The sequence below is a fragment of the Ornithodoros turicata genome, chromosome 5 (assembly GCF_037126465.1).
Source record: "Ornithodoros turicata isolate Travis chromosome 5, ASM3712646v1, whole genome shotgun sequence".
In the NCBI taxonomy this organism is placed as follows: Eukaryota; Metazoa; Arthropoda; class Arachnida; order Ixodida; family Argasidae; genus Ornithodoros; species Ornithodoros turicata.
The window spans coordinates 4,015,861-4,034,924 of record NC_088205.1 but is presented as its reverse complement, the minus strand read 5'-3'; the positions used below and the strand labels follow the sequence as shown (position 1 = coordinate 4,034,924).

At 44.7% G+C, this 19,064-nt stretch overlaps 1 protein-coding gene across 1 annotated transcript in view; it reads right to left on the bottom strand.

Annotated features, from left to right (window-relative positions):
* LOC135393811 (cell adhesion molecule Dscam2-like) overlaps positions 1–19,064 on the bottom strand; it is a 306,350-nt gene that overhangs the window by 228,144 nt on the left and 59,142 nt on the right. Inside the window, exon 2 of the mRNA XM_064624091.1 lies at positions 2,749–3,084. Coding sequence (XP_064480161.1) covers positions 2,749–3,084 — 336 coding nt within the window. The remainder of the gene's footprint in view (positions 1–2,748; positions 3,085–19,064) is intronic.

Sequence of the window (19,064 nt, the reverse complement as noted above, 5' to 3'; positions counted from 1 at the left end):
CGTTACAGCGCAGACATGTCATGGGATAACCACCATAGAGCCGTGTTAAAAATATCGGAGATTTAACATTTCTTTGCGCACATAGAGCGTATTTGACTGCACAGACGCCTTTCTTTTTCGTTATTTTTTCTTTTTTCGTCGAAACATTATTGGGACGAAATTAGCGTACTGCTTTCAATTACTAATGACGTCCACGTCTGCTCGCCGGTGCCTTCCGAAGGAATACATGGACGCAAAGAGTGGATCCTTTGATGAAGAGCGTATAATTTCCAACTTCAATATCTTTGCACAAAGCGCAGATATTCTGAAAGGTAGTTTCCTAATGAATCGCGAGCCCAGCCCTAATACAGTAAAACAAAGGGACGCTTTGAAGACGAAAGTGCCGGGAGCAGATCTCTTATTAAGGAGGGGGAACTAGAAGAAAACTACGCACCTCCCAAGCGGAGTAAGAAGAAGGAAAAGGTGAAATGGAATGCATGAATTGCTCCTGAACTCGCGGCAGGAATCTGCCAGAACAGAAACTCCCCAAGGCAGAAAGACTTCTGGAATTAAAGACAGGCTTTGCTCCGCTGCAATCCGTTTCAAAGCCGTGTCTCCGGGGTGTTGTACTCCACGGATGGCGGAACAAATTTCGTTAGCTAACTGCCACGTCGGTGTTACGAGTTACTGCGCGCTGGTCTCCCCTTCGGTTGCTACGAGGCTGTAGGGTGTGCTTGCATGAGACTATGTGTATGTTGTGTACAGGGTGCCGCAGAAATAGTTCTCGTGTAGGACTTGGGACGTTTATTTTTGCTATAGTATAGAGTGTGACAGGATCTCAACCATGACCAATCGGTACGGCAAGTACCCATTAACCCAAAGGTTCGGAAATAATAACCATGATCATGACTGATAAAAGAGAGAGGACGCTGACAAGCTGGTGCATACTTGAAGAAGGAGGAACCAGAGACACGGAGGAGATAGGGACGGACACAAAAATTCTCAAACACAGCCGCGTCCGTCCGTTTTTGTGTCCGTCCCTATCTCCTCCGTGTCTCTGGTTCCTCCTTCTTCAACCATGATCATGTTTGCATTTGTTGACAAAAACAAAATGTTTCTTACACGCATGCTGGAACTTTACTCTGTTCTCGATAATCGAGAGATTTGCAGCGTCATGGTAGAGCAGGATACAGTCAACACGAAAACCAATTGCCAAAGGATTGCTAGAACACTAAATTAGAAAGCGCTTTAAATATTGTACGTGATTCTATAGTGTAACAGGGCATCCCAACCTATTGCAACCGAACTCTCAATTTGTCTTCCTTAAAGAGTCGTCCATGCATACCGAAGAAAATCTTGCCGAACCGCGCATCATTATAAATGTTCCAATACACTGACGCAGCCACTAGCGGCCTGCAAGAGAATAATTGCGAGACATCGATCATTTCACTTCCACTTTCAATTCGTGACAGTTCCATTATAAAAGCGAATACTACCAACTCAATATTTTGTTTGTTTTTTTCTCCCGGCCGTACATGTATCAACTCATCACTGCAGCGTTAACGACGGCAATACATTGTCAGTAGTACTCGAATCGCACGTCCGCACCCTCATCGCACAAAGCCTCTCTCTCGCCTCCGGGAAATCGAAAACTTCCCGGTTCGGCTCGTTTGACTAACGGCAAGCGTACGTTGAACACTGCGCAATTGTTTCGGCCGGGAGAAAGCTTCATTCCGGCAGAACGCATCGACAGCGTCGGTACGGAGGGCTATTGTTGCAGGAGACAAAGCGTGTTCCAAAGTGGAAACCAGGCTACCGCTTTACAATGAAGGCTCTGAAATTAGTTGTCGAGTTCTTAGGGCCACTGCGATGAATTTAACACTCGAAGGTACATACACGACCAACGGCTTCGCCGCAAGCTATGTTTTGACGAACGGTGATATTTGAAAAGTAGGGGAATGAGAACCGCACAATGAGGATGTGCAACGTCTCTGCAGCTTGCCGAATGTCGACTTCTGCGAAAGTCGGAAATAGAGCAGTGGAAAATGGCGCAGTAACACTGTACTTGCATTTTGGACGCTACGATGAAAGTTTTGGTTGTTTCTTCATCTTGAAGCCGGGTTATTTCCTGCTTCTTTTTCGACTCAGATTCTGTGGCGGCTGTCAATATCTACTGCCTTCCAAAGCGACGGGTACAACATCACGTCTGCTGCACAGTGATAATGGGACGTATACAGACAATGAGAACATGCGTTCGCGTAGAATATCCATTGCCTTCGAAATACGCCTGGAAGGGGTTTTGGAATATCGGCAGCACGACAACGACGGTGGGGGTGCTCGTGGTCTTCGCTGGAGGCTGCCTTTTGTTACAAAGAAGGTTGAAACTAAGCCGTACTTATGGAATACCAGGAAATAAAAATTAACAGCAGTAGCTACAGTAAGATGCTTTCTTGGACATTCAAGTAGTATTCTTACGTAGTGATGAAACTGAACTACATGAACAACTCCACCGCACAGAAAAAAAAAAGAAGAAGAAAACGCATGACTAACGGCGTTTACGTTCTGCGAGTTTACTGTTTCTTACCGCGAGATGTCGTGTAGAGGGAGTATGTGAACTCCAAAGTATAACCAAACAAAAAACGAAAAAAAAAAACACGTGTCTCCTTGCATTGTGCACCTAGCGATCAAGTTAACACACAAAGTGCGGGTATAGGAACCACGCACATAGAACATCGAGAACAGAAAAAAAAAAAAACACTTTGTACTCACTTGCTCGGACGTGCACGTCTCTGCTACCGATGGAACCAGCTGCGTTGGAAGCGACGCATCTGTAAGCAGCCGTGTGGATGTCTTGGCGATAATCATCCGCCCTGAACGGGGCAAACACAAGCGTCCCGTCGAATCTGACCGACAGAAGTCCCGGAAGATCCCGCAGGGGCAGCCCAGTGCTGGATCTAACCCACGTGACGTCTGGCCTCGGGTGCCCCTTGGCAGTGCAGGGCACCATGGCACCCGTGGTGTTGTAGAACGTGACACGGCTGGGAGGTTCGATGGCGAAACTCGGTCCCGTCATGTGGTCGTCCAAAGCGCCCCATACTGCATCTACTGGAAAAGGAAACAGGGAAGCGGATATCAGTGACAGATCCTCTACTTTTCAGTAAACAAGGTGTAGCACATCTATTCATATTTGCTTAGTCGTCAAAATAAAAATAAAAATCGATAAGGTCGAAGGTTGTCTGCTTCCTTCGGAGCGGAATGTAAAATGGATACCCTACATGACGTATTCTAGGAAGATCTGTACGTCGGCGTCGACAGCACTAACAAGTGATACAAGCAGCTTCCACTTCCCAGACACATCCAAGCGACACCGAAACTACCACTGTGTCGCGCTAACAGCGCACCCTTCACGCCCTCCGAAACAGTGAACTCACGCTTCCACCAGCCGCTAGGGTGTGGCACCGAAGAAAAGTACGGCGCTCGTGTGTTCCGTAAACTTTTGTCCCAACCTGTACAACACAAAACAGACGACACAAAAAGTCCGGGAGGTCCAAAAATGAATGGAACTTGGAATAAATAGAATACGCCTCCCTACGTAATCGCCTCTCTAAGATCATGTGGACAGGTGACGTCAGCAATCACTCGTTCCTCGCGCGAATCAACCCCAACTGCACCTACTGCCTCCCATCGAAGATGCAAAGGCCGTTAGAATCCGTCATCCATCGCCTGCGACTCAACGTCCAGTTCGCTGCAGCATTCCTTCGTAAGATAGGTGTCGTTTGATCGCCGAACTGTTCAACTTGCGGAACCTTGGAGAACACGGAGCACGTGCTGGTCATCTACCGACGCTTCGCCTCTATAGCTGGCGAACAGTGAAGAACGCCCTTACTAAACTTGACAACCGACCTTTTAGTGTTGAGAAGGTACTGGGGAGCTGGCCAAAGCAGCACCAACAAACTGAGCTGTGCGCCCTGGTGAACCACCTCAAGGACATACGTTCTGAAGTAATCTTTTATATCGCTCAATGCTTTCACACATTAAGCGTCACGGAACAACTGGTCGCACTGGTGCGAAAGAAAAAAAAACACAGAAAAACTGGTATAAACAAATTGAAACGTAGGTAGCACCAGCGCGACCTACGTTTCCATTTTGTTCTTTCTACTTCTAATCTAATCTAATCCAGAATAAAAGTCATGGTGATGAGCAGATGCAAAGGTCGTATGTGTAGCGTTGCATTTTCCGTGTGCCTACGTTCAGATTTTTTATGCTATGGAATTTATCCACCAACTAGATAGTTTGCATGTGCGTCGTTTATCAGCTGATCCAGGTGATACAAGGAGCGCCAGGGTGAGCGTGCACATCCTACATTTCCAGTCGTACTATCTAGATCTTTTAAAAAGCAATACTTAATCCCTGTTCCCCCCCACATTTCCCGCACAGCCGCACGATAATCTGCCGCCTGTATAACTCATGACGACTCGCAAATCGTGCCATCGATTTCCCTAAAGCCCCATTCCGCGCTAACGCCCAATTTAAAACTTGCTTCAACCCTAATTCTTCCCAATTCTCCCTTCTCCTCTCAATACCCATCAAAACGGGGTCTCTCAGTCACGTCCGATAAACGTTATGCTCAAGAAATCCAATTGCTCCAACTTAGCGCGCAGTATTAAATCGGCACCCATCATTGGAAACACACACACACAAGGCCGTCGCGAGACTTTTTAGTGCTTCGTAAAAGAGCCATTCCACTAAATTGTAACCACTCTCCGCGATACATTTAAGAAGAACGGCCCTTTTTACGTATATTTATTGCCTGGCCTTACTTGGAGGACATGCAAATATATAATACGGCCCGACTTCCCCAAAACAGATGACACCGGAGCAATGAAACAGCGTTCGCGACAAACGAAATATAATAAGCGCACTGGAAGACATAGAGTTCGTAATTTACAACATCGTGATTTCGTTTTTCTTTTTTTCTTTTTTTTTTCGTGCACATATACATGCGCCTTCTTAAGTGATGGACGAGATTTTGCGGAGTTTGATATAATGGGGCTTTTTTGTTTTAGCTTTTCTTAGTTCCTAATGTGGAAATAAAAAAAAAGGCACGACTCCGACAGATTCCTTTTGTAAGGTCTTGCTCAAAGAAATGGAAGCGAAGGAAATTACATTTTCCATTTCAAGCTTTAAATGCCTGATAAAAGAGAACAACTGTACCACTCTAATCCAGACGAATTCGTTTGCGTTTGTATGGCTTGCAAATTTCTTCCATTAAGTCTGTTTCCTCTACGACGTAGAAGAAAAAGAAAGAAAAGAAAGAGAAAGTAAGAAGGAACAGGCGGATGCCGGGAATGTTCTCTTGAGAATCGACTTTTGTTTTGAACGAAGAAAGACCACACAATGTGACCCCAAATGCGTCGCCTTCTGATTTCTGTAACAGAATCAAAAACATAGTCCCTTATTCATTCACCGATAAAGTAAGTAGTGGCGTCTTAATTTGATAATGAAACAAAGAAAAAGATTGTTGAAGAAAGAAACCATGTTGAATTCGTGGTGCTCAGCTTATGATACGTAATTGAGAGCACGGAGGTTAACTTTTCATAATAATAGGACAGCGCACGAGATATGAAACTGAAGTTAAGCCTCAATTACTGAATCTGTCCTAGCCAGGCTTCAATGTGTGTGTATGTGTGTGGGGGGGGAGGGTACAAATAAAATGTCGATTTCCCCTCTCCTGAGGCTTTTGCGCCAGAAAAGTCCATCTCATCATCATCATCATCATCATCATCATCGTGCTCTAGAGCATTCTACGTGATTCTTGCCTGCCATATCAACGAGGACCTAACAGCTTCCTGGTTGATGGGGCAGGCGTCCGACAAGGCGCTAAGGGCACTTGAAGACTTTCTGCATGCAACCGGGCTTATGGACATCCTATGACACGCTGAATGTGTGATGTGTCCTGTGTGGGTCCCCAGCGATCCCGACATTTTACTCTCACTTGAACTCCATTACCACCTCTGTTCTCTCTGGACATCATCTCTGTTTTTTCATCATCTCATCATCTGTTTATGTAGAGGAGGTTGTGTCCCTCTACATGAGTCCTGACCGGCGAATATGGAATGTCCCAGCGGGCAGATGGTCGTGGCCTCACGCTGGGACGGTGCCGGTAGAACTGGCTGGCTGGCGCAGTGGCGCGCGCCAGCAGAGTCTTCATCGTCGTCCACGGGCCGCCACATCACTCCCCCCTCAGACGCGGAGCGGTGTAGTGCTAGCGCTTGAGGTCCGCGTCGATATGTGAAGAGGAGAAAGAGCAGCGACACGTGGAACAGGGACGGCTGGACTTGAGTTTTGTGCTCGATGGGCAGAAGCAGCGGATGAATGGTGCGAACAAGCGCTGATCGTGCGGGTTCCAGGAGCGGGCCAAAGCTTAGTGGAGAGAGGTAGGCCGAAGTGATCAAGGGAGTGTACTGGGGTAGCCAGTTCGACTTCGTCGAAACTCACATCCCCATTTTTTTCTTTATCACATCACATCACATCAACGAGTTTCTTCTCTCTACATTGCGGTGTGTCTAAAACATACATATTCGCTGCGCAGCTCATAGGAGGAATTTTAGCAAGATAGAAGATAGGCCTAGTTGGTACGAAGTCATGATTGAGGGGCGCAAAAAACAAGACGACGGCACAGAACGTGAACGTGGTTCTCTGCGGGTGCTCGACTAAGAACTTGTTGTATTATTCTGATAAATATTCAGTTGGAAGTTAGCGCTCGCTCTCATCGGTTCTGAGTCCTCGTCTTGTTGTTTGCGCCCATTAGTCGTGAGAATTTTTAGTTTCCCTTTTAAAATTGCTAACGAGCGCGGTGCTTCAACGGGAGCACTGTGTCATGTGCTGCGCGCCTGTCGTGCATCTGTGGTGCGTATTGCTCCCTAGGCTGTAGTTTCTGGACTTAAGTACCGGGATCTTTATCAGAGTCAAAGCGCTCCGATTGCCAGTACCTCTACACGTATAAGGTGGGCTAATAAAAACTGGACTTAGAGGACTAGTTATGGCTGAGAAGAAACAAGCCAGAATCATAGAGGCAAAGGAACACAGTATAACAACAGCAGCGACATTATGTTAATGTTAATGAGTGAGGCCTTTAATCGTCGCACGTGATACCCAAACCCGTTGCACGCGGTAAATGGGTTAGGATATAATGATGACTTTAACAGTGTTGAGTGAAATCCTAGTGTGTCCTGAATAGTGATGAGTTGGTGAGCTGGAATTGACCATAGACTAAGCAATTTCGTCATAGTGGCAGGGCGACAGTCTGACCGATTTGAAAACATTGTGTGGTAATGGGAATACGAGTGCGTGCGTGCATGCGCGCGCGCGTGTGCGCTTGTATGTGTGTATGTGCGTGCGTGCGTGCTTGTGTGTGTGCGCGCGTGTGTGTGGAGAAAGATGTGTTCTAGATTTCCTCACTTATGACGATAATTAGGAAAGTAAGCTTTGTCCCGCTTTTAAGTCACGTCCATTTCTTTCTATTTAGTTTATTTATACGATAGTGCATGTCCTGTGTGGCCGTAGCAGGAGTGTTTTCACTGTGAACATAATAAGTCGAAAAGAGGAAAAAAATAAAACACTGTCAAGGAGCCCGCGAAGAGGGAATCACACACGTAACATGAAAAACGGTTAGGAGCAACTAATATTTATTCGAACAAGAACGTTCGTGCAAGAGACTGCACTTCTTCAGGTTGAAGAAGTCCACCTGAAGAAGTGCAGTCTCTTGCACGAAAGTTCTTGTTCGAATAAATATTAGTTGCTCCTAACCGTTTTTCATGTTACGTGTGTGAACATAATAAGGCAAGTGGTGACACATACGTACGTAGGCTCTATTTAGAAACATAAAATCGAATAACAACAAGTGCTTTATTCTACCACTCCTCATCGGTTTTCACAATGAAGGAGTTCTTAGATCTCTGTTTGTACGAGCACATATTAGTGATAAATTGTGGTCGTGTCTGCTTAGATTATATGTTATATACGTTCCGGTTGGGATTAATGCCTAATTTGGGTGTATATTTTTTTTTAACTGAAGAATATTAAAAAAACGCATATTTAAAAAAAATACTCCTTCAAAACGGCACACTGAGTACCTCTCAAAATGCAAGCGCCTGGGATTTTACTGGTGAACAATCCCGTCAGAGCACTTTAAGGGCCATAGGACGAAGGAAACATGTAACGTGCCACCGCCATTTCTGCCATTTCCCATAAACAACGTGGCCACGTATACTCCGTATACAAGTCATGTAAGTGGCGTGACAACAACGTACCCGTCTAGACGCAGGGCATCACGACACCATCGGGAACGAATGCAAGGGGGGCCCCGCTAACAACTATATACGGTTATAGCCTGTATCACGCTACCGCGTGTTCATCCGATCCTTGCACGACTCCCGCTAATTGATTTTTATGTCACGCACAACTTACGATGCATTAGCGGTTGTAATTACTCAGACCTAAATATTTTTTTTTTTTTGTGACGCTTTCCGAGCCCGCGAGATCTTACCCATAATGGCGGTAATTTCCTAACACGTATAAATCCCTTTCGTAAATCGTTGCGTGCAAAAGACGTTAAGGGAAGAACGGGCTGTGTACGTTTATGAACAGGGGGATTGTTATGTGGGAACCAGCTTAATGACTTGCAGGGAAAAGGAGATGGGAATCTTTATGTTCACGATTGCTAAGAGATTGAATTATGTTATTGTCGCGGTGCAAAAAATAACGAAGAATCATCGAGCAAGATGCGCTAGCTTACTTTCTAATAAACTGGGCAACACGAAAGTTCGCCTAAAACAAAAGCTCCATTTGGATACTCAATGTCACTGGCATTGGCTATTTTTACATGTATTGGTAAATGAACGACACAAAATGTTGCGAGAACGATTCATTATGGAATTACAAAGCTACAGGCAACGAGAAATATTTCGTCTAATTACTCGGTTCTTGATGTACTAGAGTTTACTGTCTTGGATGGACTAAAAATTGCGTTAAGCTATCATCGTGTTTCAAACCGTAACAGATCAATGAGTCACTGACACGAGCAACAACTGTACCGAGAAGATAGAAAAATAAATAAATAATACTCTTAGGTGATAAAGCGTATAAACTAAAAACGGCGTTAGTAAGCGAGTAGAACATATATCAAGAGGAATAATTTAGTCAGCATACCGAGCATACAGGGTGTTTATTTTTAGCCTTTACAGAATTTTTATTAAAAAGCTACGAGAGCAGCATATATATTGTTTTTCAGTTGAGTTTAGCGGCGGAGCGGACATCCTCAGGAAGAGAGTATGTAGATACCAGTTGACTATAATTACCTGAAATTCATTAATTTACTCTTGAATTAGGGGATTTTGGGAAAAGGGGATAGCAGATTGAGAGACTATCCTCGTTGAACGTTTAAAAAACTCTGAAACACACAAGTGCGTTCAAATATCCATCCCCAAATTTTGATATGCAAATGAGCCGAACAAAAGCGCGCCTGAGGAGCGCATCGCCTTCGCCGACATGGGCTTATCTAAGCCGCAACGCGGTTTATCTGGCCAGCCCAGCGACATCTACTGCAATCATCTCCACTGCTCCAAATCACGTGACCCTCTGACGTCAAATGAGCGCTGTATTCCCCGCGTTCCCGGTCGCCGCAGTTTCGGTTTCGGCTCATTTGCCTATCAAAATACGGGGATGGATATTTTAACGCACGTGCGTGTTTCAGGATTTGTTAAACGTGAAATGACTTGCAACTAGGATAGTCTCTCAATTTCCCATCTCACTTTTGCCCGAAATCTCCTAATGAAAAGGTTACTTAATGAATGTTAGGTAATTATTCATCTTGTATTTGCACACTTTCTTCGAGAGGATGTCAGCCTGGCCGTAGAAGTCAACTGGAAAAACGACATCTATGCTGCTCTCATAGTTTATTTTTTTAAATCAAAATTCCGTAAATGTTAAAAACAAACACCCTGTATATGCATCGTTGTTCCGTACGTCGTCGCTACGTCATACCACTGTACGGAATATACCAGAGTTCGAGGTAACTCGTTACTGTAACTAGGTTCCTTTTTTTGGTAACTTGTAACTTAACTCGGTACTTTTGCGCCGTGGTAACTTTCAGAGGAACTCGTTTCTTTTTCAGGTAACTTTGCCAAAGTAAGTAAGTTAAGTTCCGCGTTACTTTTAACTCGCTTTTCACTCACGTCCACATATTTTCTTGCTTTCTCTCCGGTTCCTTCATGGCATTTTTCCCCATAAAACCTGATATTCAATCAATGACAGTATTTTATTCAGGAAGTAAGAGCCGCTGCCATTGAAATCAAGCTGAACCATGCGTGCTTATTGGTTTCTAGTACATCGATTTTTTTACGAAAGCTTCTCGGTCTTTTACTAACTGTTTGCAATTACTTTGCTCGTGAAAATTATTTGTGGCTTTTTGTTCTATTCGCGCTGTTTTCCTTGTGTGCGTGGCACGTTTAGTATCGCTGTGATACATTCTCACGTGCCATTTCGACACCACGGCTGCGAGGCTACGTCCTGTTGGAGGATGCAAAGAGTAAGAGAGTTACGAGATTACGAAGCAGGATGGCGGCTTCCTTGATAGGACGTGCGGAGCTGTTCTCATCTCGTAATGCCGCTTCTTACTATCGAGTTTGTGTTACATGGTTTTATGATAGTTCATAAACAAATTAAATCTTCTCTTTAAATTAGATTCAATTGACCCTATGATCGTTCTTGCCCTTGCCCGTCACCATCGAAGGATATAAAGTTACGTTTTTAGCAGTCGAGTGGGCACTTATGACAATAATGTGTCACAGCAAGAGTTCATTTACATTCCACTCTCCTGGAATGGGATTCATTTTTCACGCTCTAAAGTGTTTCAAAACACAAAGCGTTTTTGTGTGCTGCTATATACACAATAAAAATTTGGGTCTTTGACGATTCTTTTTTAAAATGCTCAGAAGAGAAGAAGAAGAAGAAGCTTAGAATGCACCAAATTATATCCGAAATGCATACCTACCACCTGCACACAGTGGTACCCTACTTTGGAACAATGAGAGAACTGATGTTCTGATGCTATAACAACAAAGAAGGGACAAATGCATATCCAGAATCCAGAAGATGTGGGTTCGAGTCCTACAGCTGGCTAACCTTTCGTCAGTGACTGTGTGACTTTTTAAGTGACTTTCATCTTTCATCGTACCCTGCTTTGTTTCCCATTCCACACAGGAAGACATCATGCAAACCTGCCTTCTGTGCCTGCGACAAATCCTGCCAGCGCAACTATTCGTTGCAACGACCTGCCTTTCTAGCTTTTGCACCATACGCTACCACGTAAAATATCCACTGCGAAGCACGAGGGAGGGAAACGCAACCTACAAACTGATAACGGCATCCCATCGAACGAAATCTCGTAGGTCTAAGCCCCATTTCTTATCACGAATCACGCTACTTAAAGACAATTGCCTTCGGACTATCCCTTATCATAGTGCGACCTTACGGCTCCTCGTCGAAGAAGGAAAGAAAACGCTGCGTATTTTTTTTTTTTCATTCCTTCATCCCTTTCAAGCAAAGCCACAGCACTTTTATCCGTTATAGCCCGGAACTTTGAACGGCCTCCCACCTCTCATTCGTTTCCACCATTTGCTCGCTTGCAACAAATCGTTACAAATGGCTCACACTGGTGAAGAGCAGAGAGAGAGAGAGAGAGAGAGAGAGACAGAAAGAGCAGCAGAAGGAAACCGCGGTTATCTATGGCTTGGTAGCTATCGCTCCGTACCCAACGGCAGATGCCTTGAAAGCAAACCAACTGGAATTCTACGGTTGGCCGCAAACCTGGCGAGTAATCCGATTGCAACTGCTGATTGATTTCTTCTTCTCTGTGTATGTTAACTCTTTGTGGCACGAGGATTTGGTCAGGTTTATGTGCGGAACTAATGCCCTGAGGATGTTATAGGACGGACGAAGGTTGGTAATGATGGGACAAGAAATTGGGGAGGTTATAGATGACGTGGCATGGAAGGCTCCGTGTGCTTCCGTTTCGCAAACCTGAAAGAGAGGCGAGGAGGATGAAATTTCTCGTATGAGCTTGATGCCGATTATTCGCTGCAGAGTGCAAGCGTTTTTTACGCGACAGTTTTCCTTCTCTATGCTAGGAAATCATTCGATTACGACGACAACAGTCTAAGGAATACCGTATTGAGAAAAAAAGTCCATCGTCAACGCGAGGGACAGGAGATTGTCTGTTATGTAATCTTCTCATATGCCGTAAGGTAGACATTCGTCCGGAGCTCATAATTCAATTTATCAACAGCACCAGTGATATCTGGTTGCTGTAGCCTCGAAGATTATCTATAAAATTTGAGGCGTAGTATACAGAGTACGAAACCAAACCTTATGTGCGTATGGCTGTTTATGTACCGCAATAATTTGGCATCATATGCACGAAACGCCGTAAGGTTGCTTCGCTGCACAACTTCGCGGTTATGCAGGCAAAGCACGCTCTACAGGGAAACTGGATGCCCGCATTATGCCACGAGCGCTCTTCAGCAGACGGTCAATAGTCAGTAGTTAATTACAAACGGCACTCCAACAATATGCGCTCACAAGGATTTCTACCATAAGGAGGGGGGTGATTTTATTGGCAAAAAAAAAGAAGAAAAAGAAAGGGGAAAGGTCAGCCATGCAGCACGCCGGCTTGCTACTCCCTAGACAAGGACAGGAAAAATATAAACAAGAAAGAAAAAGAATGAACAAAAGGCAAATAAATAAATAAACGAATAAAAACAAGCAAAAAATGAAAAAGACACTCTGCTCACAGAGAGCCCAGGAGGCCCGTATCACGCGTGGTTTCTCTACGATGAACGGCAACAAGGGTCCTCATGAACGCGTACAGTTTTGTGGCGTCCATTTCTTCAATTAGAACTGACGGAAGATGCCCCTCTAATGGTCACGCAGTAATGAGAAATAAAGCGCTCTAACAGCACCGAAGGGTAGAAAGTCAAACCCCACTTGGATGTTTATCTCTGCCGAACGTGAGGTCCTATATTAGAAGCTGGGATTGATAATAATCGGCTCAATATGGTCGCCTTTTAGCAGCTATCGAAGGAATCACAGTTAAGTGCACTCTGTACGCTTTAATAAGTGTGTACTTAGCAGTACTTCGCTATACGGCGTACATCCGATGTTTATTATACATTTCAATCACTTCTAGTATGCCATTCTGTACCTTAAAATGCAAAGCGGACGACTAAGGAAGACAAAATTTTGTAAGCTTTTGATTCAGGCGATCAAATTTTCGGCAACGGGCAATGAAAAATTTGTAGGCGATGTGTAAATGCAGTAAAATTCGAATACTTCAGACGTAACGTTGTCAGGACTAATTCAGACTAATTCCATCAGAGGCACAGAGCTTTGAAGAAAGAAACTGGGGCGACAAAATACTTGCTGAGATACTAATTACAAGTTTCCGGAGACGGATGTACACAAGCGGTTTCGAACTGTTTTAAGCCACGCATGGCCTAATCAATTTCAATACCTGACAATATGAAGCGTCGTCCTGCCAATGCTGGTGTAATTATGACCGAGAAATATGCACGTATGTAAGCATCACACACGTTAATTTTCGCGTACTTTTTTTCAGTACCTTTACCTAAGCTGTACGTTATTCACGTTTCTCGCAAACCAAAGGTAATTCTCCGAATCTTCCCTCCGTGAAGAAAATCGTTGCCACAACTTTCACCAGGGCATTCCGAAGGCCACGTGTGTATATACACGACCACTGTAATACCTCCGCCACACGGGAAGTTTTCAATGATCATCGAAACCAAGGGGCATTGAACATGCACGTAGCGCCACCGAGCGTCTAACGTGTCGACTTCGCAAACAGCATTGGATCCAATGCTCCCTGACAGGTTTGCACGTTACACGCTCGGTGGCGCTACACGCGTGGTTCGATGGCCATCGGTATCAATGATCGTTGAAGACTGCCCGTGTGACAAGTGTGTAATACCCCAGTCACACGGGATGATTTAGTGTCCTTTTCGTGTAGTGCATTGCAGCCAGCGAATGTCACTTTCACTACGTGCTTGCTACACGGCTTAAGTAAGTGTCACGTACGTAGTGATGACAATTACGATAGAAACGGCAGCAAACGGCAGCAAACCGGATAGAACGGCAGCAAAATCTCCAGGCGTGCGCCCCAGTACCTTCCTCAGAATGTTTTCTTTGATTTAGAAACACTTCCTGTTAATTTTATTCCAAAATTAAACAAATTGTCCTCAAACATGCGCCACAACAAAAATGGCCGCCGCTGGATTGCTGAGACCGCGAAGTTGTCACATTCTGTTAACGAGAGTAATGACATGTTTTTTTGGCACCATCTCACACTGCAGCTGGACAAAACCAAACACTTGTCTTACGTAATGTTACAATTTCCTTATTACTCGCAATCTAAAATTACCTGCATTATTCATCTGGTTTCGTACCTCGCAAATTGCGTGAATCAAAACCCACTGTGCAACCAATCAGCAGTTCAGCTTTTACAGCGTTTCTCCAATGGGAGGACACGCGCTCTCTTTATCCTTGTTATAACTGCACCTGTCAACGGAGAAGGAGACCCGTTCATTATGAACGCGTAAGACGTAAGGATTCTGTCTCTCTGGAAGGAGTGTCGAGAATGCCGCTCACCTCGATGTCGTGCTCCAGGGAAGACGCCCCAATAAATTTCGTTTAACGCGCAGCGGCGTGGCTGGAGCGCGGGCTTCATTGCCATTATTCAAGGTTACGAGGCAGACGTTTGCAGTAACGTGTTTCTGACTGGCGAAATCGCCTCATCTGAGAGAGGGTTGTATTGTCAAGGGGCTGCGTGGTGTTGCGCGGATGGTTGTAAAACGCGGTCGTTGGAACGAATAACAGGTGCGTAACATTTTGTACTTTTAGCAAATGTTGCGTAAGCAAACCGGCGATGTTTAAATGATGTTTGTTGTGTAAAAGGAGACGGGGAAAGTGATCTGTGTATGGATTAGGTGTATTGTGTGACCGAGTTTATACTATGGTCATATTCAATGTGTGATCAATAATTGCATTTCTAATTCTTGAATTTTACGACGAATTACTACGTATGCACAACATGAACGCGGTTTAGGAAGTGGTCTTCACTATCCAACAACGTAGCAACCAGAAAGATAGATAAAGTTCATGGTCAGTTACGTACAACATAACACATAAGGCCGCCATCGCTTCCTGGGGGCTAACCACAAAACAGGGAGACATTCTAGAGAGAAACTATCAAGGAAAGTATATATTGAAATGCCTTTCGCTATAAGTTGAGAGAACCAAGTTGGTCTTTCTGTGTACTCGCTTCGAAAAATTGCGGCTCCAGTCTACAGCACTACAATACAGTCTACTACGGTCTTTATAGTCCTCACATAATGTAAAAATATCAGCATATGTTGAGTCTGTCATGTATGGCATGTATGGAGATGGAGATAGAGGTCGACTCTGCGCACCGCGATGCCGTGATGATACAACAACAACAACAACAATGAATGATGACGATGAGATGGGGTGTTTCACCGAGGTGATGCAGTGCCCTACCCTATTACACGTGGAACATTATGTGAAGATGATGAAAGAAGGGTGAAAACACAAAAGAGTGCTAAAGCGTGTGGAGCAATCCAGTGGACGACAGGAAGCCCATGAACAGGTGAAGAACCCGACGATGTAGCACAGGATGTTCATAGGGGCCAATGAGTGCAGTTAATGCGAGCGGCCTCTTGCTGATACGGGCAAGCTCATCACACAGCGTGATGATACATAATATGGTATGCTACATGTAAAAGTGTTTGTTCAGTGAGCTTCAGAGGAGACAACCAACGAAGGAGAAATATCGAACCTAACTGAGCAGCGGCCGCGGCAGCTCAGTCGGCAACGTGTGGACTTGCTGACCTCAACATCGCGGGTTCCATCCTAACCGAGGGCGGTAGCAATATGGGGAGGGGGAAGGAGGAGGGGGAGGGGGGTAAACATTGCTTACAGCACCGTGTGTCGGAGATACCGGCGCACGCCAAGTGCCGAAATGGTCAAAATGGTCGAAGTTATCCTCAGTCCTTGTGTAGTTTGTGGCAGATTTGTGTCGTTTCCCTTTCTTTTCTGAATAACGCGTCCTGGAGTAGCCAGTCCCGATTGGCTCGAGACTAACATCTCCATTTTTTCTTTCAAAAATCAAATCAATCAATCAGTGCAGCACGTAGCCACACAATTGTGGGCGGGGTCACCTTCGGGTACATCTACTCACAATTATTAGTTCTTTCATTTATTCATTACCTTATAAGCACCCCTCACGGGATTATTATCGCTATCATTATTATTATTATTACAATTATTTGAAAAATAGCACCAGAAAAGGTGTGGTAATCTTCGGTAGAGCGCTGACTGACTGACGACCCTCTGGTAATCCATCCTGCGTACCGCAATCCCCACTGGTGTCTTCGACTCATGGATACGATGCAAGTACAATGAAATGCTAGCAAGACGATTTTAAGTTGACACTGATGTCGAGGCACATAGTGCAGTGGAGGAGCTTCACTGCAGGGCTTGTGTTATATTGTTTGTTTGTAACGAAAAAAAGAGGAGAAATTGAACTCGTCTCCCGACTTGTTCTGCTACTCCTAACATAAATTCTCACCCCCCCCCCCCCACTCCCCAAAAATACTTCTCATGTACTCTACTCGCATGTTCGCTATTCACAATTATCCACTATTCACATGTTCACTAGCAGTCCACTATTCACAATTATCCACTAATCACATGTTCACTAGAACCACTATTCACAATTTTCGCAAGATCATGCACAGAGCATCCTAAAAGGTGGTGTCCATCCTCACAGCTCTGAACAAATTTCACAAGTGCCGCCAAGGCAGCATCCCTCGTGTTCGGTACCCAAAGTCCCAACACCTTCACTATATTGAGGGCACTGCTGTCTAGTCGAGCAAGTGAAGCTTTTAGTGTAGCTCTCTGAGACGCATACCTAGTGCAGTGCATTGTAATATGTTCACTATCCTCCACCGTTGCACAAACCGAACAATTCGATGAGTCGGCTTTTCCAACTTTATGAAGAAAATGACTGCCATAAGTCACATTCAACCGACACCGGTGTTAAGACGTCTGAACAGAGCGCGGTAACGTAGACTGAAAACTTCATTCTTCATGCCTTACATATAGGCACACATATATAAGCATTCGCAGCATTCACCAATATGAAAAAAAAAAAAAAGGTTGTATGAATACCTGGATTTAGTTTGTACATTCCATAAAACATTGAATATAAAAATAAGCGGAACTGCTCTCCTTTTGTTCTCTCGCCCCTAGGGAAGGTATTTGTGTCTGTTTGACACACACAAGTAAAAAGAAACCAAGTGTAACAAAGACAGAGAGTCCGAGGGAATGCTAGAGAAGAAATAAAGCTGTTAGCCCACGGGTATTCATGACTTTCTTAGGGAAAAGAATGCTGTAAAATTCGATCCTAGACGCCGTGGGCAATCTGACGTCGGTGAGTCGATTTTCTCCTCGCGCAGACCGCCTGGGGTGGACAATGCGGGAAAACTCAGAGTAAACTCTTTTCTAGACTTTCTTGGAGCGCTAAGGCAGAAAAAGAACGTGATCGCCAAGTATTTTAGTCGCCCACTGTTACTCTGCCGCAGGATATATTCGGGGAGGAGATAAGTTCCTTTACAACGGAATCAAGTATAGTGGCTTACACAAGAAAGCGCAGACTGCGTGACAATAAAACTGAAAAGAACGTGTGCAGTCTGAGGTAATGCTGGCGGTGCTCATTGCAAGAGAGACAGATGTAGAAAGAAATAAAAGCATCAGTAATAAAATAAATAAGTAATAAGGTAAATAAATAAAATAAAAGCAAAGTAAATCATGTAATGTACCATATTCGATGCGAGATCGACCTCTAGGAGCGACATCGTCACCTTTCTAGCGTGGATAACACGCGGGCAGATGTTCGGAGTTGATGGTTCTTTTCCCTAATTCTTGTGTATTATTCACCTCCAGCAGTCTCTCTTGTGTATATCCAATGCTCCGCCTACCGCACTAAACGCAGAATAAACATGTAAAAGTAGACGACGCGAGGAAGCTATCCACACTACGGTAGTTCATCGTTTTTCTGCAGCGCGTCGACACCGTTCGATCTCTGAGGGATATTCGCGCCAAGATTGAACGGTGTCGGCGCGCTGGGGAGGTAACGTGTAGGTAAGCGTGTAGGTAACGTGTTTTGCTGTGTTTTAATATGTTTTCCTTCTAGTCTAATCGAAACATATAACCGTATAAAATGTAAAACTTGCAGTGACTGGGTAAGGTGCTTACAATCAGAAGTTATGAAACTACTTCTCCTGGCGTTGTAAATGTTTTGTCTAAAACATGAGGGAGCCTTATTACTGTTTGCGCAATCATTTTGAGTACGCAGCGAAATAGCGGCATCACACTCGGTATGCAGCGAATATTTTTTCGCGTTTAGAGCGCGCGCAGTGTGAAGATGCTGCTTCCCTGTGTACGCAAGGCGATTGCGTGCTAGTAAAACTCTAAGGAAAACTCTCTGTTAAAGCTTTCAAAAGTGGCTGTGGCAATGCATATTACGCTGGAAAGCAATCGGCGCAACTTCAATAGTCGCATTATTGCCGACATGACTTGGAAACTCCCGTCGAATCGCCATACGGATACCTCAACGCGTTATCTACGCCGGCTTATCACGAGGAACCCTAGTATTGATCCATCTTTAATATCCGCATTCCATAATGAATTCCGTTCACGTCGTATGGCATCTGACTGTCCGCTAACTGTATCCTGGCGACATTCCCGTCGGAAGAATCACCGGAAGCTCCCGGTCCTTCCGGCGGAACTGCAGCGCCGAGCGGTCCCTGATCCGAAACTGCTTCCAAAAACACTTTCCTTCCACTTCTCCTCCCTCTTCCTGATCTGCGGCCTTCTAATTTCACGTGCCTTCCCTGTGCACTACTGAACCGAACGAAAGTCGTAGATCCTTC